General features: G+C 39.5%; 1 protein-coding gene across 31 annotated transcripts in view; it reads right to left on the bottom strand.

Moving 5' to 3' along the window:
• Positions 1-27743, bottom strand: part of NRXN3 (neurexin 3) — a 1029877-nt gene that overhangs the window by 90131 nt on the left and 912003 nt on the right. For 18 of the 31 annotated variants that reach the window (XR_009727556.1, XR_009727557.1, XM_061367479.1 and 15 more), the window contains 3 exons: positions 26847-26936; positions 21975-22034; positions 20351-20658 (listed from right to left, as the gene is read on the bottom strand). Coding sequence is in view for 29 of the 31 variants with exons in the window: in XM_061367479.1 (XP_061223463.1) it covers positions 20351-20658; positions 21975-22034; positions 26847-26936 (458 nt within the window). In the remaining 2 variants the exon portion in view is untranslated. The remainder of the gene's footprint in view (positions 1-20350; positions 20659-21974; positions 22035-26846; positions 26937-27743) is intronic. The other 13 variants (XM_061367489.1, XM_061367509.1, XM_061367490.1 and 10 more) reach the window with 1 other exon arrangement.

The raw sequence follows: 27743 nt of genomic DNA, 5'->3' as shown, positions 1-27743 counted from the left end.
TCCTTTTACAGTCATAAGGATGTCCAGGGGGCAGTTAATTCCTCCTCAGTTAGGCATCTATTTTAGGATTATCTCTCTCTAGAAACATCTATCTCTTTCTCTCAGCTATAAAGAGGATTTTAAGTATTAGCTATGACTATCCAGCTAACTTTTCTGTTGCTGAAGTTCAGCATGATGACAGTCACACTTTGCATGTCTGTAGACATCTATCCATAATGTAAAACCATACCAGCAGAAACACATATGACAGCATGTTGCTCAAAGCTGACAAATGGCACAGGAAGGAATAAATGAGGAAGCACTAAGCTTGGTATACTTCTAGTATTACATGTGATCTTGAGAAGGAACCCAGTGAAGTAAACCTGCGCCTTTTGAAGTGCATATATTACATAGATTTGTCGGACAGTAAGAGTGATCTCAAGCAATTCTGGGAGCAGAATACTGGTTTTGCTCTGGAAATAAGCAATCCAATTAAAGCTGTTGCAAAAGAGCCCTCTGAGTATAAGCAATCCAGAACAATTGTGGGGTTTCCCCATTCAACATGAAAGTGCTCAGACCACAGCTTTCCTACCTAAAAGGCACTTTCATCAGAAGAAAGGAAGTCCTCACTAGCAAGTGACAGGCAGCAAAAGGAAAAAACAACAGTCCTCATAATCCCACATTATTACAGCTAACCATTTCTGCAGCAAAGAATCCTCGATGGATAGACTTTATATCAAGGGTTAAATGAAGTCCTGCTTTACTTACGGAAAAGAAACAGTCTTTGGACTGCATTGGGTAGCCCATACAATGTATTTCTTAAACCATCATGAGGTGGCATAAGATATTTACAAGCTGGATCTTGAGCTTGTCATTGCACCTCTAAGAGAAAGCATAAAAAGAAAAAGAAGACTAGTATAAAGTAACAACTAGAGTAGAAGCTTGTTTCCCCATTCATCCTCATTACTTCTCTTGTACGCAGTTATTTCTAATTCACATCAGTTTTTTTTTTTTTAACTTCGGTTTGAAAGAAGAGAATCAGGTTATTCTCATTCATAGGTAGTTTAAGTTTTCACCTCTTTACAGAGGTACTGTGACTACAGTAAAGGTACATGAGGCTTAGCTCTGAAGTTAGTTTTTACAGGTGAGTGAGAGCATTCTAGACAGAGGCATGACGGCTGACTTAACCTGATTCTCTGGTATACACTAAATTTTAGGCTGCCAGTTCTCATGGATGAGGGTGGATTACTTTGGAAAAAAAGAGAAAGACTGGATCACAAAAAACATCAAATAACAGCTATAGTTGACCAGAGGGTCCCATTTGTGCTATTCTATAATAGGAAAACCTAAGGCTAACCAAATAAAAAGGCAACTGATTTTAAACAAATAAACATCAATACTTTATATTTTGTGAAACCTACTGCTGTGTTACCATGGCTAATTGAATAATAAACATCTTTGGAAGGATTAGGTATTTTCATAAACAGTGCTTGCAGGGACTTTAGCCAGCATAATATTGTAAGGTAGTCAACTCTCATGCTCTGGGAATCAACATCCAGCGACAGAATCCAAGAGAAATATAGCACACATATGCAAAATCCATGAGCAGCCGCATTGGGCAGGTAAACGTGTCCTTTGAAATCTCTTGCCCATTTCAGTCTTGGCTACTGTCTGCTAGACCTGTCAATCAAATTAATGCCTCCCATTCTCCCAGGGAGAGCTTCATCCTCTTTGCACTTTGCACGTCTGCAGGATATGGGAAGAGTGCACCCTGTTCAAAGGGACAGGGATGTTTCAGGGTCCCTCGCATCTGTGGGACTTGGAAAAGAAATTCCATTTGATTGACCATATAACAGTGGATAAGATTTGTATTCAGCTGACATTACAATACACAAGAGGTGGAAGCACTGAAGAAGCAGTCAGGAGTTGTTGAAAGTTAAGAGACCTGCATTACAGAGGAGAAAGACACTGTGGTGTGATGTGATGTCATGGCAAGAGAGGGGAGAAAAAAACAAAAACAAAAGATACAAGCTGAGACAGAAAAGGTTAAGCCAGAGCCTTGGCAGTCTAACAACGTTACTGTGAATTCTTTGTGGGGAGACAGCTGCCAGTGACAGCACATACAGGCTCCACAGCAGAGCAGCTTCAGAAAGAACAGCAGAGGTCATTCAGAAGTGCTCCATATCTCAGAAAGCCTTTTTTAATTTACAAGAAAAAAAAAACACACCACAGTTTGACATGAATGGTTCTTCTTTGATTTGTTTTCCAGGTCTGAAGATAAAGACAACACAGGAAAGCCTGGAAAGCATGTGTGAGCTCATCTTTTTCACAGAGGCTTGAACAGCACAGCAAGCATCTCAGCCTTAGCAAGAGGACCACGCAGGTGTGCCACTCAAGGTGTATTTTAATAAGAAACACTGAGCTCCTGGGTAGGGAAATAATTAGGCTCACTTGATTTTATCTTTTTTAAAGAGAAAGAAATTCCTCAGAAGCTGTAAGTTTTTAGCCTGGTACAGAAGGAGCAATGAACAAACCATTCCCATGGGATGCCAATATAGAATGTGAGATCTCAGCATAAGAAGTCAAAGCCAAAGATCATTTTAATGAAAACTCTTGACAGCTAATGAAAATCTTTCACTGGTTCAAGAAGGACTTCAAAGTAGCAGAACTGTCACAGAAGGAATAGCAGATCCAGAAATAAGTTATTAGGTGAATACATCTAGGGAAAAAGGATATTCTGCTGAAGCAAGTACTGTATCCCATTGAAAGCTTTGGATACATGTCTCCGTTTGTTACTACAGAATGTAACGTCATGTAGAGAAACTTCAATAAAGCATTCCAAGGGCATTGAAAAGCCTTGCCATATTAAGAAATAGACTCATTTATAATGAAAACTTTGACCGTCATGATTTTTTACTCTTGCGGCAATGGTTGAAGGTGTTAGCGTCCCCAGCTGTCCTCCTCATGCACCAGCCAGAGGTTATTGTCCCTGCAGCAAGGGCGATGAAGAATACCATGTGTCCATTCCTCTCCAGCTCCTTAAATAAGGAAACAGTGTGCAGTGTAACCTGCTCATCTAAAGGGGATGACACTGCAGCACTGGCTGTGACTTCAAGCAACTCAGTCACAAGCGTGTATTCTTGACTGCCATCTCTGCCAAGAGGCAGCTTAAAGGGGTGATCAGAGACATGTGATTGATGACCTATTAAATGACAAACTTTGGTAAGGAAAGCCTTCAAGTCCTCAACATTGAAGCTTTGTTGTTTCTGATCCTGCCACTGAAGTTGGCCACTTGCATTGTCTGCTTACTTGTGCCAGTCTGAACCCCAGCTACCTCTGAAGACAGCTGCAGTATAACCTCATAACAACTATGCTAATTGGGGTCATGTGTGAACCAGTTCATCTGAGGTAATATTCTCTCCTTCTTAATAAGCAGTATGACAAGTTAATATGGATAATGTTTTCCACTGCCCTTTAGATCTAGTTTGGACATTGCTTCACTGTTGTCCACATCTACCTGTCTTTCCTTGACAGAAAAAAACCCAAGCCACTGAGTGTCTGTCAATGAGAACAGCTTGCACTTGTTAACAAATGACACAAAGTACAGCCAAGAAATGCAAATGGATGCACATAATCTTGTCAGAAGGGACCATTGTTGAGGTAATACTCTTCTTAAGATCATTTAAGATCATTCAAGAACCATTTCTTAAATATCTGAGTTAGGGGTGTCCTGATGCAATGAAAACTTTGCTAATTATATCCTCCTCCTGCATGTTTTTGCCTGTTGCTTCCCAGCCGTATTGAAAGTATCTTTAGTTGCTGTCCCAAACGACTGCTTATTTAGCCATACATTATTAAACAATAATTAGGTGCTAACCTACAATTAGCTGTATTTCTGTGATGAAAAAAAAATAATCCTTAGATACAGTTTGTAAGGTGCTTCAGAAAGAAATTTTGTTAATGCCTGTTTTCATTACTGTTAGCATGCCCACAGTGCTCCAGCAGGTGCCACATAGTCCATCCCAGAGACTGAAGCCTTCAGTTGAGGGATTTGAAATCCAGCCATTTACCTTGCTACAGAACAAAGAATCACAGCTCTATACAGAAAGATGTGGCTGAAGAGATTGCTTTACACAACTCCCTCTACTTGGAATTATGTCAAAGGCACCAACTGAATTACAAGTTTCCTCAAATTACACACATGTAAGAAAGCAAATTCTGCATCTAGGACTACGAATGGTTGAACTACTGCATACAGTCTGATGCCAAAGAAGGTCAATCAAGTTAAAATTGGCTTTCTGATGCTGCCATGTGGGCTACAGCCCAAACTTTACTGTTCTGTGCAAATGAAAATCAAGCCAGATGCATTAAAATAGAGCAGAAATGGCACCTGGAACAACATGATCTAGTTAAATAAGCAATCGCTACAAGCACTGACCAGAAAAAACGTCCCACTACAGACACCACACCAGAGTTACAGGACAGTTTACAATTAACTTCTCTGTATCTCTTCCAGGATCTATGTTCAAATTCCAGTAGCACGTGTTCCAGTGATGTGAATTTTTTGTTAAAGCATTGGTTGGTGTTTTCAGAAGGAACAGCCATTTTCACAAACACAGCCTCCCTTCTATTATTCCATAATTTTTAGAACTGGCTACCAGATTTTCTTACATGAAGTTTTTCAATTAAGAAAAATTGTTTCTAGGAACAGTGAGTGTGGCCATTCATGGTCACTGATATTTTTGAAAATTTTGAAGACAAAACTGATGGGTTTTACCGTCATTTGTTATGCACGTCAAAAAAGTCAGAAAACTTTATTTTCCAGACCACACATTTTCATGCAAGTAAAATCGAAAAACTAACCCATGAGTGATAAAAAAATAATTAAAATAAGTTATTAATTCAGTTTTACTTCTGCAAAAAGAAAACCAGGCCTCCTCTTTTTCAGAAAGTACTTTTTTCTTTTTTTTTTTCCTTGTTAAGAGGTCTTTCTGGACAGCAAAAGGGAAGAAAAATGACAGCAGTCTGGACTATTTTTTACAAAAAGTCTTTGTCTTCTATATGCAAACTTGTACAAGACTGCCAAATAATGCCTTGACTTGCAATATGATAAAGTTATGATTTAGCCATAATACAGTGAAAGTTATCAGTCATATCAATAAAATATACTGATACAAGGAGAAGATTTCTGGCTCAAAGAAATGTAATTAACAACTGGATTTTTGACTTCTAGATAAGTGTTTTGAGTCAATAATTCACTGTTTCTCCCCACATTCTTAGTCTAAATTTATGGACCATGGCAGTAGATGGGCTCCTGACCTGAAAAGCTCTCAGATGCCAAGGAAATATACGGAATAGGTACTGCAAATGTAACTTGCCAGATGGAGCCTAGCTGTACCTATGGATAATAGTAATCACTCCTCTTGTCTCCTCTGTAATGTCCTATTGGAAAAAATGGGGTACAACATTGCCTAACCACTGTCATTTTTCATTGCCACCATAGAAGTTGCCTGTCAGCTTCAGAAGGACAAAAAAGCAAGGGAGGAACAGCTAACAGAAAAAAAAGCTACAAAAGCCCAAATCCCCAAATCATCCTGACCTTCAGCTACTGCTTCCATTAAATCACTGAATGGAAGAAAAACAGTCAGTAAATTCAAAGTGACCAAACATGACAGAAAAGGGACAGCCAGCTTGTGCCATTACCTCTTTCTGCCTCTAGAATCTTTGCTCTTCTAGACTGCTACTTACATCCTCTGCCCTGCTCAATCTGCAGCTCTCTTGGGAAAGGTGATGATATTGCCCTCCTTTCACCCTATTTCTCCCCTCCCAGCAGAAGCCTTAATGCCATTTAACTTTCTGTTTCTCTGGCTGCCTTTGACACCTAGCATTCATCACTATAATAGTAAGCAGGAGAGCATAAATCCCTGCCAAGAGCTGCAAGCAGAAGAGCTTCCTAAGGCCCACTGAAGAAAACTGCCCTTGTGGAAGTGACAGGGCAATTCAGACTCAGAATCTGACCTAGGGACCTAGCTGGAGCTGTGCATTAAACCATCACGAAAAGAGCAAGGCACAGACTGCAGGGCTGCAACTCACTCCAGTTGCTACAGCATTTCCTAAGGCCAAAGTGAACATTGCAGATCCTGGCCCTTAGCAATCCACAGCCTTCCTTTCCAGCTCTTGCCAACCTTCTTGCACCCTTTCCTCTAGGAATCACATGAAGCAGAAGCTTACACCATTCCCAAGGCTTCAGCTAAGAAAGGGCAAAGCAAACAACTTGCAAGACTCAAACAGCTGAGAGGCATCCAGAGAGACACCAAGCCTTTTCACAGTAGATTTTAAGTGGTCCTTGCTTCTTGCCAGGGCAACAAATGCTACAGCCAAGCAAGCAGAAATTTGTCTGCTGTGCTTGAGTTCATAAACAGAAGGACAATACGTAATCAGCCATCTGAGCACCAAAGAATTATTCATCAATAATTCATCAACAAGCAACGACACCTCACAATTGGTCAGATGTGGGGGTGGAGGAAGTCCTCTACAGGAGAGAGTCCCACTGCAGTAGTTCTTTCTGAGGCATACACATGACATACAACCTTCATTCTTCCTCCCGTTTATCTATCCTTTCCACCCTGGTACTCTTATTTGTTGGAGTCTATATATCTAGCAGCTGAAATCCTACCGGATGGCTGATCCACAGCACCTGCACACAGCTCTTACAGAGCAGGACCAGCTGCCCTCCTGGCTCTGGAGCAAGCCTGTAAGTTTTGTTGCATAGATACTCCTCTGGCACTGCTAAAGCTGAATGCCTTCAAGGACTCCAGAGGAGTAGGGTGTATATTCACACCTGCCTGGTATATCCACATTTCTAAATTTCATTCTCACAAATTGCTAAATCTCAAGATGAGACAAGCAGATGACAGCAGCAGCCACCTGAACAACTATTGCTCGCAAGTGTAAGATCAATTCATTACACAAGTCTGAAGTGTCCCAGTGCAAATGGCAATGCAATGAGAAGGCTACTTAAGTAGTATATGTAAACTGGGAGACATATATGGGACTAATGTGAGTGGAGGAGTTGAATGTATCAGGTGTACAGAATCAGTTCTAGCTTGCTTTTCTATCAATATCTCTAATGAGGTTAAAAGAACTAAACAAACCAGGGCACTTGAGACCCACATGCAGATAGAATCATAGAATCATAGAATAGTTAGGGTTGGAAAGGACCTTAAGATCATCAAGTTCCAACCCCCTCGCCATGGCCAGGGACACCTCGTCCTAAACCATATTACCCAAGGCCTCGTCGAACCTAGCCTTGAACACTGCCAGGGATGAAGGAGTCACAACCTCCCTGGACAACCTATTCCAGTGCCTCACTACCCTAACAGGAAAGAATTTCCTCCTTATATCCAATCTAAACTTCCCCTGTTTAAGCTTCAACCCATTACCCCTTGTCCTACCACTACAGTCCCTAATGAAGAGTCCCTCCCCAGCATCCCTATAGGCCCCCTTCAGATACTGGAAGGCTGCTATGAGGTCTAGATACGAGTGTTAAACATTGCTCTAGTGGAGAACAGGATTAACTGCTGCCTAAATATAATCAATTGGGAGTTAAAATAATTCTGCTTAAGATTTGGACCCTAAAGATACTTTCAAGTGTTGAGCGTACTCTGTGAAGAAAGAGGACATTATGCTGATATATCCACAGCAAAGAGCAATAAAACAGAAAGTCCAGGGAATACTGATCCTAGGAAAAAAAAAAAAAACCAAACACTTCTGTAGGGTATGTATCATCACTCTTTATTTCTAATTTATTTTCTGATGTCCATAACTATCTCATCAAAACAAGAGTATATTTAGGGAAATGAGTAGTCACACTTGTTAAAACAGCCAAATTCTGAAATAAGGAGAGTGACAACATGGCCCTTAATACCAAACAATATTCATTTATTAGAGGTACTCCTTTCTGTATTCCTCTTCTTAATTACCGTATCGTTAAGTCTTTTTTTTTTCTTTTCTTAAGCTTCTGAGGAAACATGTAAATGGAATTCATTCCTACTCATTCATAAAACAGCCTCCTACTTAAACTTAAGTCATATCCATTCAAAGGATCTATTTCTGGTTTTGACACAGCACAGACTACATTTTCTGTTTTATACTGTACCCATCTCTAGGATCAAACTGGAACTACAAGGTCATAGTACCACTGTGAAAGACCTAATCCAAGGAACAGGCAGGAGGGAAAGGAATACAAGACTTTACAGAATATTATCCATACTACCACAATAGTGCCTGTAAGCTTGGCTGTGAGACAAAGGACCAGTGTATCCTTATTTTACTATTCAGGGGAGGAAAAGAACCATTTAGGAAGGAGGCTTGTTGGCAGTTGCTGAGTGAATTGAGTAGGGCTTAGAAAACAGTAGCTCCTGGTTCAGGACCTGTACTCAGCCTGTTACAGCCTGTTGGTTTTCTAGCTAAAATGCAGCAACCCCAAAAGCAGCTCGACAGCTTACCTCCTCCAAAATGCCTGTGCTCCACTTGCTATGGCCTACCCCATTCATCTTCTTGCCATCAAATCTGCTCTCACCTCTCACTTTCTGCTGTGTCAGTACATTCAGTTCTAACAGGAGGAGAATATATTAAAGGAATAATAATAACACTGATAATGATAGTCTAAGAAATACATGTTTCTTTCTCCATATTCCCCCTTGTTCGATTAGTCTCTCAGCAAAAGCAGCATTAATCACTGAGACAACAGATAAAACATGAAGACCAATTTGAATTTTGCTGCGTAGTACTGAGTGTGTACATGTGCTTAGGCAGCAGGGAGGGAGGCCGCAGGATAATCTGTCATTTTGTATATTTATGCTGCTGGAGTCAGTTAGGAATGGTTCTCCATTGTTACCACATATTAAAATCATTCATGTCCTTACACTTTCACTGGAGGTCATCTTCCAGGAACAAAAAGGACATTATGAACAAGTTAAATTCAAGTTATTTGTGCAAATCTCTGTGTATGTCTTGGGTGCTGAGGTGACTGCCAGGATGTTAGAGCACAAAATACAGTAGTTTTTCTCCTTACTTGACCTCACTATTTTTACACTAAGAATGAGTTTTCCTGCTCTGAAAAGGCTACTGGAAAAGAGCTGTTGCAAGTGAAAGAGGTGTTTTTTAGATGATCTTACTAAAAGTGTGTGAAAGTCCAGCTCTGTCTGACTTTGCTGTGGAAGAAGCCATGGGTCCTCAGAGCCCACTGCCAGCAGTTCTACTGAACTAAATACTTGCCAGCTTGGCAAAAAAAAAAAAGAAAATTTAGCCTTAATCCCAGGGAAGATGGAGCATGGAACAAAACAACAGATTAAAAGTAGAAGAGCTGTTACTGAGCCATATGGGTAGAAGTTTCTTTCTTCTTCAAACCTTTGTCTATCCAAAAGGAGTTTCTAGAACCATCAGCCTACCACCTTTGCCATGTCACTCTCCATGTGAATCATAAATCCATGTGAATCTTTAAATCTTGCTGTTCCCTTCCCATATCTCTATGAGACAGATGCATCATTTCCTCTGGAATTTAGTTCCTTGTCTGCACCTCACTATTCTTCCTTTCTTTATCCACTTTCATACATTTAGCCATTAGAGCATTTCTAACATTTCCAACTCTCTGGTTCATGCCTCCTAATAAACTACTGGTATTCCCTCGGAATGTTCCTGCCCGTAAATCAATTTCCTTAGCATACCCAATCTGACACAGCAAAATAGGCAATACAGCACCAGTGGAAAACTCTCAGAGTAATTATGAGGGAAGATGGTCCCTTCATGAGTTATTATAAAGGTGAAAAGCCAACAGAAAAAAATTTTCTCCAAAAACACACTATAAGAAAGAAGGAGAGCAATAGCATCCCATACAATTACAAGAGAACTGAAATCCAGTCCCTAACCTCTTCAGCTTTATTTTTCTGTTGAAATTTTGTGGAAACAAATTCTCATCTTTTAGAGTATAATAGAAGTAATTTTTGCAATCAAAATTAACGACATCCCACCCACTTATATGCTGTCTAAGGGAAGAGAGAAAGGATTGGTGGTTGAATAGCCTGTCTTGCTAATCACTACTTTTACAAGCTATACTGTGACAGACACATCTTGCAAATCAGTGACAACTCATCCCACAGATGAAAAAGAAACTGGGAGAAATTCTTCTGTTCCTGCTAGTTAACACCACCATCATTCCATAGAGACCTCGAAGCATTAATTAGATGGTTTCAGAAAGTGGGTCTGTCACAACAGCATGGGTGTGTTTCTGATTTCTGTGCATTCATACAAATATGAGCTAGGAAGGGTAAGAGGTACATTCCTACCTCTCAGCCAGTCTTGTAAAAAAAACAATATTCAAACATAACAGAAGTAAATGGAAGTATTCTGGTAATGTCTGCAGCTTCTAGGCATTTCCCTGAAGTATATAAATAGCAAGCAGAACAGATATGCTATAACAACATGTGAGCCAAGCCTCCGACTATATTTGAACTATAACCATTGATTTTACTCCATTTATTTCTAAGCACTTGCTTTTGCAGAATTGGACCTCTTTGTCGTATATTGCCACTGCACAAGTGTCCCAGAACAACATGTTTGTCCTGTTCTTGCATTTGGTTTGTGGTGAAAGGTATGGTCAACTACAGTAGCTTTAGTTCCTGAGTACTGTATTAATCAGATTTTGAAAATAATCTTCCACATGACTTTCAAGAATCCTTTTTGGCAGGGCAAATGGCGTGTCTAAATACACAAATGGATATTGTGCCCTGAGAAGAAAAGTACATACTGATGTTATTAAGGGTACTTTCCGAGAAATGTATGCCTGCCTGGCTCTCTGAAGAAGGTAGGTATCAGTTTACTATAGCTATTATTGGAGCTTCTTATCCTTTAATTACAGAAAAGGGCATGCTTTTTGGTCACCTAAAAGGAAGCAAATATTTCATTAAGTTCTTGATCAAGATTAAAAAAAAAAAAAAATCATCAGAGAAAATCTAGAAAAGTGCTGAGATTCTAGAAAAGTGCTAGACCAGCCAAGCTTCCCCAGCCCCCCATACACTGGGCCAAACCTTCATTTCCAAAATTCACAGCAAAACAGATCTGGGTATATATGTCAAAAAACACCAGCTGAGACTTTGCTGCAAGTCCCAAACAATTGTTCAGATCTGCAGATCAAAGGCAATGTAAACTCAACTGTTGCATAACTGAATCAGCTAATTCCAGCTTTTTGTAAACTGTTAGAAGGAAGAAATAAAAAGTCAGCATGGGTCCCAGCAGAACACACACAGGAGTGGCTGAAGTGACTCCTTGACAATGCTACTATACAAAAGCAGGTTATCCAAAGAATGAGTGTAAGCTATATTTTGAGAAATCATACTACTCGTCAACTTGTGCGACTAAAGTTTGCCACAAACATACAATCAAATCCCCCTAAGAGTCACGAAAGAGTAGTCTCCATTTGGAGTCAACAATGGTTGCTAAGTTAAATGTTCAAATATCACCAGTGATAATGTTAACAAATGACAGCATAGGCTAGCATATGCATGAACTGTTTTACAAATACAATGTTCTTTATTACTGCAATTGTGCTTAGCAGAAATACAAGGCTGATTTTATTTCTATCATCAGCACTTGTCAGCACTTGGGAGCATAGGGTGTAAAAATAATACTACAGTAAAATCACATTCTCTTTTTGGAAAGGTACGGAACTCTGGGTTCACTATGGCACTTCCAGAAGTGCAGCATATCTGTCTTCTTCAGAAAATACATGAAATAATGAAAGTATAGGATTATATTTTAGATTATCACAGTATCACAGTATCACAGTAGGTTAGAGATTGGAAGGGACCTCAAAAGATCATCTAGTCCAATCCCCCTGCCGGAGCAGGAACACCTAGATAAGGTTACACAGGAACGTGTCCAGGCGGGTCTTGAATGTCTCCAAAGAAGGAGATTCCACAACCTCCCTGGGCAGCCTGTTCCAGTGTTCCGTCACCCTCACTGAGAAGAAGTTTCTTCTCAGGTTTAAGTGGAACCTCTTGTGCTCCAATTTGTATCCATTACCCCTTGTCCTTTCATTGTTTGCCACTGAGAAGAGCCTGGCTCCATCCTCGTGACACTCCCCCTTTATATATTTATATACACTAATAAGGTCACCCCTCAATCTCCTCTTCTCCAAACTATAGAGACCCAGCTCCCTCAGTCTTTCCTCATAAGGGAGATGCTCCACTCCCTTAATCATCTTAGTTGCCCTGCGCTGGACTCTCTCCAGCAGGTCCCTGTCCTTTTTAAACTGAGGGCCCCAGAACTGGACACAATATTCCAGATGAGGTCTCACCAGGGCAGAGTAGAGGGGAAGGAGGACCTCTCTCGACCTACTAACCACCCCCCTTCTAATACACCCCAGGATGCCATTGGCCTTCTTGGCCACAAGGGCACAGTGTCGGCTCATGGTCACCCTGTCGTCCACCAGGACCCCCAGGTCCCTCTCCCCTACACTGCTCTCTAACAGGTCGTTCCCCAGCCTATACTGGAACCTGGGGTTGTTCCTGCCCAGATGCAGGACTCTACACTTTCCCTTGTTATATTTCATCAAGTTATTCCCCGCCCAGCTCTCCAGCCTGTCCAGGTCCCTCTGGATGGCAGCACAGCCTTCTGGCGTGTCGGCCACCCCTCCCAGCTTAGTGTCATCAGCAAACTTGCTGATAGTACACTCAATTCCCTCATCTAAATCGTTAATGAATATATTAAATAATACTGGTCCCAGTACCGACCCTTGAGGCACTCCACTAGACACAGGCCTCCAACTAGACTCCGCCCCATAGACTACAACTCTCTGGCTTCTCTCCTTCAGCCAGTTCACAGTCCACCTCACTACCCGATCATCCAGACCACACTTCCTCAATTTAGCCGCAAGGATGCTGTGGGAGACCGTGTCAAACGCTTTGCTGAAGTCGAGGTAGACCACATCCACCGCTCTGCCATCATCCATCCACTGTGTTATTTCCTCATAAAAGGCTATGAGATTGGTCAAGCACGACTTCCCCTTGGTGAAGCCATGTTGACTGCCCCTCATAACCCTCTTATCCTTGATATGCCTTAAGATGGCACCAAGTATAAGGTGTTCCATCACTTTCCCAGGAACGGAGGTGAGGCTAACCGGTCTATAGTTACCCGGGTCCTCCTTCTTGCCCTTTTTGAAGACAGGAGTGACATTTGCTTTCCTCCAGTCCTCAGGCACCTCTCCCGTTTCCCAAGACTTGGTAAAGATGATGGAGAGCGGTCTGGCAATGACCTCAGCCAGTTCCCTCAGCACCCGCGGGTGCATCCCATCTGGACCCATGGATTTATGGATATCCAGATTGCTCAACTGGTCTTTAACCCATTCCTCATCGACTAAGGCAGACCGCTCCGTTGACCTATCTTCATCCGGGGTCTCAGCGGTACAGGGCTCTTCAGGACTGCCTCCAGCAGAGTAGACAGAGACAAAGAAGTCATTCAGTAACTCTGCCATCTCTGTATCTTCTGTCACCAGGGCACCCGTCCCGTTCATCAGCGGGCCTACATTGCCTCTGGTGTTAGTTTTACCTGCCATGTATTTGAAAAAGCTCTTTCTGCTGTCCTTGACCCCTCTCGCCAGCTTTAATTCCAAGGAGGCCTTAGCCATCCTAGCAGCTTTCCTACATCCTCTAGCAGCAGCCTTATATTCTTCCCAAGTGGCCAGCCCTTCTTTCCATGACCTGTAAACTCTCCTCTTCCACTTGAGCATACCGAGCAATTCCCTATTTAACCACGCAGGTCTCCTGACCCTCTTCCTCGACTTCCTACGTGTCGGGATGCTCCGATCTTGAGCTCGGAAAAAGCAGTCCTTGAACGTCAACCAACTATCTTGGGCCCCTTTCCCTTCAAGCAGCCTAGCCCACTGTATTTCCCCTAGCAATCGCTTGAAGAGGCCAAAGTTTGCCCTGCTAAAGTCCAGGGTTGCGATTCTACTTGCTATTCTATTATATGAGCTTTATAAGCAATCTGGGTACCCTAAACACTATATAAAAAAATATAATTTAAACACATCACAACACTCTCCCATCTAATACCCAGTTAAAACTTGGAGAATATTTTAATCCTTTCCTATACAGAACATTATCATATCATATACGTGTTTCTGTCTAGGCAGCTACTACAATACACACCAAACATTCTGTATTTCAGTGTGCACTAAATCCATTTCTATACTACATGCTTGTGTAACATTTAGAGGTCATTTGGTATACCGAATTAATCAGTCTGTAACCTACGTGAACAGTAGTTTGCACAAAAATTTTCTATCCTACATTTGGATTCCTTCTTCCAAACTCTCCTTTATTTCTTTGCCCAAACCATGTTAGCATTTTAATTATTACAGAAGAGATGTGACTGTGAACAAGTAAATGCCATTTTGTGAACTTCACTGAAGCAATGCAACTTTACCATCTCACTCAACAAGACTGTAGCACAGGAGGAAGGATTCTACTCTGAAAGATAGTACATGTTGGGGACTTTGGTCTTTTTAAGAAAAAAATAGTTGATGAAGAAGCAGAAAAGGAAGGATGAGAGCCAGACTGTGTGATTCTCAGAGGTACCAATGGGCCAGTGAAGTCAGTCTTTAAAGCAGGGACTCATCAAAAGCTCTTTTTTCATTAGAACTTTGCAGTCTTGGGATGAAAATGTCAGTAGTGACTTATAAGAAGCAAAACCTAAATTAAAGGCTATTTCTTTCTCCCCCAAATTATAATCTATGAGCGTGAAAGAAACTACCTAGGCAAGACTAAGGGTGAGACAATTTTATTTGTCTTAGCTGACAGTGAAAGTCTAATTAGACTGACAAATCTTCTGTGCTATTTTCCTTTGTGATATACACTGTAAGAAAGGATCTAGCCTGGAGCTGCATGTAATGGAAAGACATTAATCAAGATTATTGGACCCTCAACAGAAAACACAGTTAGAAAGCTGGAAAGCATAATGGTTAAAGTAAAAGGTTGAGAACCTTATTCTGAGCCATGCCAACAGACTGGACTCTCCATATGGATAATGGGCAGACCCCCTCTTCTATTTTTTAGAAAGAACATTCTGCATATTGTATATCATACACTATCATTCTATGGCTCTAAGATCATTGCTGAAAACATCCACAGATAATTTATTCTCATCACCTCCAAGCTACAATTTGAACAGTTCAGTAAGTGTCATTATCTTCACCTCAGGAAGCCAGGGCATGCTCTGGATACATAACAGAGCACATAGTTTCTGGTTACTCATGGAGAGCATAACCACAAGTCTATCTGTCCTCCAAGAGAAAGAAAACCTTCATAGGAAAGTATGATTTTTGTCTTGGGACTCCAGCTATCCATGTCATGAGGCAGACATATTAGGGGCCTGCCCTAGGTCAGTAGGCTCTAAGGTCTTCAGAAGCTTATCTGGAGCAGTTTTCCTTAAAGACCCATGCACCAGCTGGAATCATACCTTGGGTCTGCCGACCTGAACATGCTTTGAAAGGAAGACTTGTGTATCACCATGCATGCTTCCTAGACTAGCTTTACTTAGTAATTAACTTCAAAGACATCTTTACACAAATCACGTGAAAACTGAATGACCCAGCTGTGAACTGGACAGAAAACACCACATGAGAGCATATGGAGAGTCTCCTAAAAAGCTCTGAGCAGCAACTCACTAAATAAATTCTGAGCATATAAGCAGCTGACATGGAAGCAGAAGCCAAGAGAATGTCACTTAAACTCATTTTCACAAAAGCCTCCCAAACCCAGAAATCCCTGAATAATTCACTAATAACTGAAGCTGTGCTTTAAATCAAGCACAGGGACACATGGGATTCCAGGACTTTTAACAACTGCTAATGAAGTAACCCTGCAAGAAACATGGCAGCCTTGCAAGACACATGGCAGCCTTGCAAGAATGTGATGAGGCACAGTACAGCGACTTTCACCTAATAGCTGCCTGCACAGCATGTTTCTGCACCTCATACAAAAGCTAACAACTTGTCTTTGAGGCCTTTGTAGAGTAAGCTGGCAAAGCAGAAGTCATAGAGAATACATTATTATCACAGGATAGTATGCTGTGTCAGGGCCCTGAGACAAGCACCAGGAGTTTAGTACAGTGCATGTAATTTCTAAACAGACCGTAAAATTCAGAGCAAAACCATGTGTGAGAAAGTTAGATCAGTGTTTCTACTCAGGGGTAGCAGAGCACAAGCACCATTTGTGACTTACTGAAACAAACATGAATCAAACCTCCTTTTTCTCCCTTATTTTCAGTTAACAGAAAAAGGTCAGCTCTTGTGTTGAGGTTTAAGCCCAGATGGTAACTCAGAACCATGCAGCCGTTTGCTCACACATTCTCCTCCCTGTATCTGGGTGGGATGGAAAGGAGAATCAAAAGACATTTTGTTATCCTCCTTCAAGGCCTCTCTGAATTATACTTGATTCACAGAAATGTTCCTAGCAGTATAACATAGAGTCATACATCTCAACAGTTTACCACTCAAATCCTGCCTGTCCTCTACTGATCTAAGTTTCACTGTCTTGAAAAAATGTTATTTTGAATTTTAAAACAAAATGAAGTTACAGACATTTTAAATGATAATATCATTGCCACTGGGTATTTCCAGTCACATTTTTCTGTTCGTTCCCTTTGTTTTATTTTTCTGTCTGAGACTATATGTTTGGGATCTTCACAAATTGAAAAGCATATCATTGGTCTATGAATATACCATGTATTTTTAAAGCACTGAATTTCCCCATCTGCAGTACTCATACTACCTAACTGCAAGAGGTTACAAACAGAAGTCTTTGCACTTATTATGCTCTTCTGTACTTCCTTAACAAGTGATGTGTAACTAAATCCTACTGAAATTCCCCTGGATTTTGTATCACTTTGGGATTACAGACTTGATATTCTGCAAAAGCTTTATATGCATTTCAAAGAAGAGAAGTTTTAGTTACTTACATATGACAATGAGTAATACAAACAGCATAAATACTTCTAATACAGTAAGAACAATGCTTCTTTATCCCAATTCTTGCTATTTTGTATTAGATGCTTTACTTTTATTTGTATCATGATTGGTATTTCTACAATGGGCCAGAATCTTTCTGTGGTAAGTAGTGTAGACATGAAGAATAGAAAATACATTTTGAATTCAAGGAGTCTTCAGTCCAAGCATCTCACACATGATACAGAAAAAATGGATAATAAAAAAAAAAATGTGCCAATACTGAGTGGCTTGATAAACAGCTGTCTTAGACCATCATCATCCTTACCTCTGACAACTTCTTGACATGAGTCATGATGAAAGAAATGTTTCAATGGGATTGGAAAAGTAACCTGCTGTTGCCTTGTGGATAGTACCAGGCAGGCAGAAAGATTCTTATGATCAAATCTAAGAAGTGAGCAAAAAAGTTCTTGAATCATGCTGATCAGAATGGGAAGAGGCTAAACTGTGAATGGTCTTGAAAGTGAAGAAAAAATGTTTCTTTCTGAGCAGAAACAGAGAAAGCTGGAACAAGGTAATAACTAACTGTATTTGTACTGCTCCTAGCCTTAGGTAGCTATATTTTACGTTCCCCAAAGAACAAACTTGTTCTATTAGATTTTTCCACCACTTAGATCTAAAGTCATAAGCAGGCTTGACAATGGTGATGCTGAACACAAGTGAGATAAAATAACCATTAGGCATCGGAAAACCACAGCTGGAGATACTGCCCAAATAGAAAAAGACAATTTCTTCTCACTTTCTCTGTACAAATAATACAACTAAAGCTGACAGAATCAAATTCTACCAAGAGTAAAGAAAGGCAAGCCATCTGTGCTGCGACAGCAATAAAATGGCCTGATATTGAAATGCAGAGAGTTGTAATGGAGGTATATATTGACCTTTATCTTTCTTTCAGTGGGTAGCATGAAGTGTCAAAGAGTTATTGCTTTAATATCAGCTGAGATGAGGCCATTTGTTGTGGTGCATGTGTATCCAGGAAATCATTGCTCTTAACCATGTTTTTAGAAGCACTTTGACACTTTATTAAATCTTCTTGATGCTTTTTCAGCACACAGTGGTCTCTACAGGCTGAGTGAACTGCCATGTAGGCTAGACAGGAAGCTTTCTGGAGTAGTTCCTCTTCAAGTAAGTCAGGGTCATTTCCAGTTTGACCCAGCCCACAAAGGTCCAGTGCTATTCTCTGTTACACTGCTATAGCTAAACACAGTTCTGCTGCCTTTATAAATTATATAAAATCTTTAATAAACTAATAGCAGGATCAGGACCACAGACTTTATTCTTATGTAGATGTAACCTTACAAAGATTTTCTCTAAAATTAGAGCTAGCCACTGAGGAAAAGGAACTGTAATTCTTTCAAAGTTTATAACAAACAATGGCCAAACCTGGGGTAATTTCCCCTCACTTAGCTGAGACTTTATAAATCACCTGTTTGGTATTTGAGGTTCAGTTAATCCCAGTCCTTCTGCCAAATGGATTTACAGAGTACCAAAGAGGACAATGTTAAACCTTGGCTTGGAATTAATTATCCCAATAGTTGTAAAATCTACTGCACCCAGAGACACTTCACAGAATGGTTGTGGTTGGAAGGGATCTTTGGAGGTCAGCTGGTCTAAGCCCCTCCCTGAAGCAGGGTCACCCAGAGATGGTTGCCCAAGGCCATGTGCAGATGGCTTTTGAGTATTTACAAGCATGGACACTCCAAACCTCTGTGGGCAACCTGTGCCAGTGCTTCGTCACCCTCACAGTAAAAAAACTGTTTCCTGACATTTAGAGGGAAATTTCTGTGCTTCAGTTTGTGTCTATTGCCTCTGGTTCTGTCACTGAGCACCTCAGTCAATTTTTACATCCTCCCTTAAGTATTTATAAACATTAATAAAATCCTCCATGAGCCTTCTTTTCTCCAAGCTGACCAGTTCCAGCTCTCTCAGCCTTTTCTCATAGGAGAGATGCTCCGGTCCCTTAACCATCTCAGAAGCCCTTTGCTGGACTCTTTCTAGTAGCTCACTCTCTTTTGTACTGAGGAGCCCAGAACTGGACAAAATATTCCATGAATGGCCTGACCTCCTACAAGATTAAGAGGACAATTTTTGTGTTTTCTTATCCTAAGTGACCAGCACTAGATAAAAAATGAAGCAAATGGTCATATATATAAAAATACAATCAATAACTGATTCAACCTTCTGAAGCAGTTAGAAAGCAAGCATGCAACTTGTATGATTACAGGTTTCAAAATCCTTGATTTCATTAAGATCTTCTGTCCCAGGCAGCAGAAATTGTTTCAGGGAAGCAGATGTAATAATTTATTTTTTTTTTCTCCACCTAGACAATATACCTTTCTCTGGAGGTTTAATAAAGGCACACTGATCAATAATTATTTGCCAGTGTCTCAGCTGGTGTATGCTGGTGTCAATGAAAGTATGTCAATTTCTACAGGTTGAGGTTCTGATGTATAGAAAGATTTTAAAACAAATGTTTCATCCTAGTTGATAACATGATAGTAAACCACTGAAATAATCAATCTTACAAATCTGATCCACTGCTTAGATTGGTTATTTACATTATTCTTTTATTTGCACAGATAAGGAGAGTCAATTTAATGTGTCTATTTCTAATCAGTACCATATTCTGTTTGCCACACAAATGGTTCAAAAATCACTGCATTTTTGGGACATTAAACACTACATAACCACAATTAAGCCAGAACATCTGAAATGTACTTTTTGTTGGAATGTTTTTTACCAAAGACATTGGAGCCACTCTATGTTGGAGCTCCTACATTTTGCAAGAAACTGATCTTGACAGTGTTCTTTTAAAATTTTCTACAGGAAGGCTATAAAAGGAAAATGAAAAATGGCTCTACCTGGAAGTAATGTTCCATTGCTCTTCTCCCCATTATGAATTTCACTGTTGCAGCAGCACATACTGTCGTAATAATAAACATACATCCACCCTCCATTAAGCATTGTAATTCCCCTAGGAATACATTTCCCCAGATATGCAACTGTAGAAACAGTTACAATCATGTTTTTGTTCGCACTGGGGCAATACTAATTACACAAACAGGGTTGCAGTACAACAGGAACAAAATACATCCCCATTACACGTACATGTGACATTATAATTCATCCAGCTGTTTGTTCACCAACACAGGACAATGTATTGTGATGATTTACCTTATATAATGTTAATAAAATAGTTACATGGAGCATGATTCAGAGAACATGGCTCCCATTAACTCAGAAGTGAGCAGCAAAACAAATGACTAATTAAGAAGCCAAGGAAATGTAAAAGACTAATTGACTCACCTGGATGCTGGGTGGTGAACGATTTTTTCGGGTGGTAGTAGTGGCCATTGTAGTTGTGGTTTCCATGACTGTAGTAGACATTTCTGGTGGCATGGAGGTTGTGGGTGTTGTTCCCAAGATGGAAGGGACCTCCCCAACAAGTCGGACACTTCCATTGATTTTAATGTTGGGGTTGTTCTCTGCTGCCATGTTCAGCACTTTCAAGCCATTGTAATAGAGACCGGAGAGCTGGCCTTGGAAGAGACGCCCTCTGTCCTTCCCTCCTATGGCTATTTGCGCCTGGGTGTTGAAGATCGTTAACTGTCGTCCTAGTGAAGGGGGGGGTGAATAACATTATTGCCAGACATTTCCTTCACTTTGCATCTTACACTGAGTCCTGGCCAGAAATGACGGACAACAAAGAAGTAGATTCATTCTTGGTAGTGTTTATGATGACTGTAGAAACAGTATGGAAACGTACTGCCTAAAGCTCATTGATAAGGAAGATTAGCCTGAAAGCAAGAACAGCTAAAATTGAACCTCATACCTCAGCATCCATTCGCATATCAAAACTCTGGAGGAGCTTTGAGTCAGTTAGAAATTTGTACCCACTCTTTTAGAGTTGGACCTGTTTTAAACTACAAATAAGGCTCCATTATGTGGCCATTTTCTACTATCAATTCAATTGCAGTACCTGTCAAACTTTAGCTCATAAATAAACCTTCTATTTTGACTGGTCAAAGGATAGGATTCACTCACAAAGCCACTTTTAATAGTGCAAAGGTTTTAAAGGGTGGCTTGAGGATCACATCAGAAAAATATTGATGAAGATGTAAGAATTGTGTAGGAATCTAAAGACAGGATCCATCATGATCTTTCACCTGTAAATCTTGTGTTGTGAAGGCTGATGAATCTGAACCCAAGAAATACCAAATGCAAACTTTTGCAGTGTCTCTGAAAGAGCAAATTTTTTGAAATAGTGAGGATAATACAGTGCTTCAGATGGTTAAGCCTCATAATGCCTTACACTTGATTACCCTCTTAAAGACAGTGAAATTCAAATGTAGACAGGTTAAGTGGTTTACTCAAGATCACATCTTGAGTGTTAGGAATGGTCTAATATCATATGTAATGAAAAATATATTTATAAAAAATAAATCTTGTAACGATTGCCAATTCACCTGATTTTGTAGGATACTTAAATCATATTCAGCCTGGACTGCTCTATGAACACTGTGTATGTTCCAGGCTGCACTAGGTTGACTATGTCTAGAAGTAAATTGCTTTACGCAGTGCAAAGGCAGTGGCTATAATTTCACTGTTCTTCAGAAAATTAGGGGTATGCCACCTGGCATCTGTTGAATTAACAGACAGCCAGACTGGGCAGAGCTCAGAAGGGTTATCAATGCAGCATCAAGTCAATCATAATTCAAATACCTACTCTGATTCCCCATGCTTATGAAGTTTGCATCAGATGTTCCCATCCCATTCCCACTCCCCAGTTCTCACTCACCACTTCCTCTCTCTAGTCCACCCTGATGAGAGGTGCAAAATGCCACCATGTAACAAAGCACAGTCTATAACCCACTGCTCATTCCTTCACAGCCAGTGGTTACAGCAGATCAAAATATGAGGGGGAGCTCACCAATTTTGGTGGTCGTCGTGACGGGTCTTGAAGTCAAGTGGTGATGCGGTGTTGCATCATCTTATGGTGACAGGATGGACCATGGGGAAGAGAATGGGGACAAGAGAAGAAATGTATCTGAAAGGAGTTCCTGTCCCCAAAGAGGGCCCTAGCTAACTAAGCAAAAGTGTATGGAGAAGTGTAACATATGGACAAGTGCAGGTGGGCTGCACATCCCTTGTGCTCCTCACCTACAGATTTGTAAATGGAACATGAGGACTTGATCAGGGTGGAGTAACTGCATTGATGAAGAAATGAGAAATAAAAATGGAAGGTATCCTTCCCCTGGAAAGTGTTGAAACACCTGATGCGATATTCTGCATCTCAGGAGGTTTTAAACTTACCAGAGGCAACATATGTCTATTAAAACATCAACAAACATGCACTGAAGCCACACATCCTCAGCATGTAAACAGAGCCTTTCCTCTTGTCTATGAGGAAAATAGGATCTGCCAATATCTGTCAAAATATTCAGCCCTCTCAGCCCAGCTCCTGTCTGACCTAGATGACATGGCACTACACACTATAGAAGTGTGTATACAAACTCATATACCATATCCTCAGTTTGCTTTTCCTCTCTGTCTTGTGTTTTGGATTTTTTAAATGAATATGCTGTCAGTTCTTTACTACACATTTTTCCCTTCTCATATATTACTCCTTCTAGCATGCTATGCGTTTCCATACTGCTCCTGCCCCCACATACCCAGACATTTCACTTACTACTGTTTCCTCCTTCCCACCTCACTCATGGTAAGAGTGGCAAAGGTAGAGGTGAGATGAGTAAAGAACAAGTTGCTATTTCACTATTCTTGAGATCTTATCCCTGAAAATGAAGGGAAAGTATTGACTCTTCAAAACTTTCCATTTCCATTCCTTTCTCCCCTTGAATCAGTGCTGTATCTTTTTTAATCTTCTATCAAAGGGAAAAGGGGTGGGTGATGATAACGAAGGAATTTTAGCAGTTCCAGCTAGGAGAGCTCCCCAGGTCATAACAGAAAAGGGGTTCCCTCACTTTTACTGGAGAATTGCAACTCTCCTAAGGATGTCATCTATTCTAACTCAAGCTCATAGTACAGCTTTAGACATATCTGTCATATCTCTTGCTTTACATTCAAGAATAAGGTGTATACTGAGGCTGAAAAAAGAGATCATGTCTACATTTCTGGGTCTTCATCTGCATCTTCTAATGCTGAAAGAAAGTGTACATGAAGGATGGGTGCCACTCCAGTAAAGAAAAGAACTTTGTGTCTTTTGGACCCTTGTTTGTGAAGTGGTCTTCCAGACCAGGATTCATGCACTGCACCATATGGTTAATACTGGAGAAAGCCCTGGTACCAGAATTGTGTTTGCTAAAAGAACAATCACTTGTTGGAGCCACTTAAAACCTGATATTTCTCATTCTTCAGTCTATGATAGTATGCAGGCACATGAGTAAAGACAATAGGGAAATGCACGTGAAATGAGAGAAGACTGTTGAGAGAATGCTTAATTCTGCCACCATAGGTCTCTTCTAATCATTCTTCTGATGGTAGGGTTCTGAAGCCCTTGCTTCACCTAAGTAAAATTTATTTGGCCACTGAATTTTATTGAGCTACTGTTTACATTAGTAAATTCTACTAGGTGTGTAAGTGTTGCAGAATTACAGTCCTTTTCCACAGAGTCCTTTTCCTACTGCTATTTTACTGTCATACGGGAGAAAACTCATAAGCATTTTTTAAGTTTCTGAGGTGTTTTGCAAGTACTCTGAGTAATTCAACCTTTCGGGCTTTTTGTTTGCTCTCTTATTGACTTCTTCATTTGGAAAACTGTATAACAATTAAAAATATCACAGAGAAATCTTAGTAAAAGTGTAAGTTTTCCATAACTCTAAGGCTGACTTTTCAAATCCTAATTCATACTAACAGTTCTTGCTTCAAAAGTACAGTCACTTACATCAACAAGACTTCACATGTAAGTAAGAGGGATTTGAAGAATTAAGGACTTCCAGGATCAGTCCTTTCAATCAGATGCTTCTAGGTCTTTATTAGCTCATCCAATTGCAGAATTAGTAACACCTGTGCCTTTATGGTAACACCATAATTTAGGTATGACTACTTAATTGAACAATTTAGGACTAATACTTCTTTTTTTTTTGTTTATTTGTTTTACTCACATACAAAATCTCAGTGAAGTTAAAAGTGTTTCATGTTCTGCTTATTACCTGGGCTCCTCTTAAAAATATTTTAAACCATTTTACAAAAATAAAAAAATTACAAGAACCAAAATCAAAAACCAGTAATGATGCCACTTCACAAAGATGATTTTTTTTCTCAAGAATGGACTATTTCATTATTATAAATAACATAACAGTGGTACCAAAGGAAGACCCAATCTATGGAATTCAAAAATGTCAATCAAAAAGTGTTTCATTTTACCTTGCTCAAGCCAAGAACACGTGTGGACAAGAAAGCTATTCTATATGCTGTCTCTTTGATGAATCTGTCTATTCCTTCATCCATCAGTTCATCCTGTTCCATTTTTATAGCAAGATACCCTTTTACTCATCATCTTTATAAAGTCTGCTGACAGAAGGTTTCCATCTTACATTAATTGTTGGACTGATGATCAGATGGATGAGCAGGCTGGTGAACAGTTAGGTAAATTATTCATTCTTATTATTTTTTAATTTCAGTGGTACCTAAGTTGCTCAAAATATCTATCTACTTTGGAATGAATGAACAAAGTGATACTGTCTCAGCTGTTACACTGCATGATGTCATTCCCTAGCACAAAGTCTGAAGACTGAATTTCCTTTTACTTTTGCAAAAACATACCTCTACTCTTTGAGCCTAAAAGCAGGTAATGCTTTGAGAATGTCTGAACACTCAAATATTGTCTTTAGACCCTACTGCATGTGTGATTGTCTTTTAACAAAGCATCAATAACCACAAAAGGTAGACTTCAGTTCAAAACTTCAGGTTGGCTTACAAATGAAAGTGCCTTAGCATGCTCATAAGCTCAAACTTGAAAAAGCAATGACATAAACAAAAAGATTTGGTGGAAAAACAAAAAGGAAAACAAACAATCAACCAACCCCATAACTGAAACAAATACAAGAAAACAAAGGTGAGTTTCTCGAGCACATGAGCTGCATCAAAGAATTAGACATGCATCTGTTTTAACAAAGCTGAGGCAATCACTGTCTTTAGTGTTAAAGGGACTTTAGCAATTCAAACTCACCAAAATTATCTTCTTTTTAGTGTTAAGCTTTATTTATTTATTTTAGTTTGTTGTAAATTAACAAGGCAACCCACTGAGACTCAACAAGCTTTTTCTGTATACCTTCATCCTAAAATTTACCTAAATTTAGCTGAATTAACTATTCCGTAAAACATTGGTGATAAAAAAAATAAATTTATTAGTTACACAAATATTTTTGTCTTACTTTCAGAAATATTTTAGCTATAGCTGCAAACCTGAAAAGTGGGCAACACTGTCAGCTCTCATAGAAGTCAATGGGAACTGAGTGTGCACAAGACTTTGCAGGATCAGACCCTTCATATAAAAATACTTTGACTATACTTAGCCACATCCTTTGTGATCTAATTTACCCTTGCTAAGTCAATCTGTTAATTCAGCTGATGACAGAAGTTTGAAACAGAACATGAATTATATTTTTCTAATTCTACAAAACATTGGTTTTCCCCTCTTCGAAAATTTGTCAACAATCAAAATTAGCACAGAAAATGCAAGATCTGAGTTCAAAGGTCACCCCCTTTTTTCAGCAGTACTTTCTTAAGAGGAAACAAGAGAAGACTGTTCTGCTTTTTCTAGACTTCAAGGCAAGGAGTCAGTTAGTGATTTATTTATTATTTTTAATACCACAGTTATTATAGAGCAAGAAGATTTTTCTGGCTTAAGCACTACTTTATGCAGTTACCTTCAACAGCCTTCAGAATGGGCTCTACAGCCAAGTTTTTTTTTTCCCTTTCCAAATTACTGATAAAAAATATTACTGTTCTGACACAAGTCTCATTTTAACAGGTCAGGAGTGTATGATGAACTCTCACTCAAGCCAGCTGGACTTGTGCATGTTAACAAGTCTTTTTACTGATCTGAGGCTAATTACTCCAGGCAAACCCACAAAATTAAATAGCACTGCCTGAGGTTAAGTTAGGGAATAATTTGACCCATGACTTAAGACAAATGTATCATGAGAGTTGAAACTGTACTCCAGACATAGCATAAAAGCGACAGAACAATCATCTTTCTCTGTTTCCCTCACTGTAGTTTAAATAAAAATGTTAAAAAATGTTTTCTTTACAGCATTTTTTAAAATCAATTAGTTATCTTAATACAATTAGGAAATACACAGCCATAGTGGCTAATCAGACTAATGAGAAAAAAAAAACACACAACCTTACAGGAAGTGGTTTAATGAGTAGGTTTGAATATGTTTAAGAAAACTTTGATAATAAAGATATAAATGTAGTTTAAAAACAAAAAAAGGAAAATCATGCAGTGGTTAAATTGCCATAATACATGTTTTGTTGCTCTTCACTCTGCTTTGGTGGTTTGGTGTTTTTTATTTTTTAGAAAATTTTTGCTTGTTTGTTTGTCATTACTATTATAGCAAGCTTAGAATTTTGTCCCTTTAACTGCATTTTAATAGCAATGTATTATAGCATGATTTATCAACATATGGCAGGTGGAAGCTGACACAAATTATAATGAAAATTAAAACAGTCATTTATGCAGCAGGCGATTATCATTTAAGAAACATTTATTTGCAGGCTTTAAGAATGAGGGTTTAGAATCAAATGGGTTTAAAATGAAAGCTTTAATGACTGTTACCTTTTTCCTGCAGCCACTCCTCTACGGGCCGGTTATATTTGAAGGGAATTTTCTGTTTTACCATTTGGAACCGTTCACTATCAGTGTTGCCTTTAAAGTTTAAAAAACAGCTTAAAAACAATCTGAAAAGTCAATGAAATAGTTAAAACATCCTAGATCTTCTGGGTTTTTAATGACCTTATTTAGCTATAAATACATAAGTTCACTTGTGTGTACGTAAGTATTTGGAAAGAGAGAGATTTATCTTTAGTAAAGTGGAGAATAGTTACACATCCAATTGTCTGAGGTTCTGGAAGGTCCAAGAAGTTAAATCCTATGAGAAAAATATCTCAGACTGTGCTCAGAGTATTAGATTATCCAAATTGCTTAGAAGGTGTGTGTAATTTGTCTGGGATATGACACCTTGAGTGAACTCAGTGTCATATGTTAAAACATTTTAATCAGACTCTAGATGTGACTGCACAAGGCATGGCACAATTTGTCAGGCACACAAAAACACAGTTAGTAGTATTTGATCAACCTTCTTGCAGTAGTAAAACACCTATAAGGACTAGAAACCCAGTAAACAGAAAAAAGGAAAGGAAGAAATAAGAAATCAATGCTGAAAGGATGAAATAGAAGTAGATTAAAAAACCAAAGAGTAGGAAGATAGGAAAAAAGGAAGTAAAATTTAAAAGAAAGGTGTTAAGGACACATGAAGGCTTGTGTCCAGTTACCAAAGATTACGGCTTGTTGCCACAATAAAAACAGGTGCTTAGAAAGTAACTTAAATGAAAGCTGAAATAATTACTCAAGATGTAAATTCAGGCAAGTGCAGTTCAATTGTTTGTGTTGATGAATAACAGAATTACCCAATAAAGTGTGTTTTGGAGCAAAGCTCATATAGCTTGCACAGTA

The sequence above is a fragment of the Neopsephotus bourkii genome, unplaced genomic scaffold (genome assembly GCF_033783945.1).
Source record: "Neopsephotus bourkii isolate Nb327-2 ecotype Australia unplaced genomic scaffold, CSIRO-AGI_Nbou_v1 NB_1376, whole genome shotgun sequence".
Taxonomy (NCBI): Eukaryota; Metazoa; Chordata; class Aves; order Psittaciformes; family Psittacidae; genus Neopsephotus; species Neopsephotus bourkii.
The sequence above is the reverse complement of the archived record's forward strand: the minus strand, read 5'-3'. Positions and strand labels throughout refer to the sequence as shown.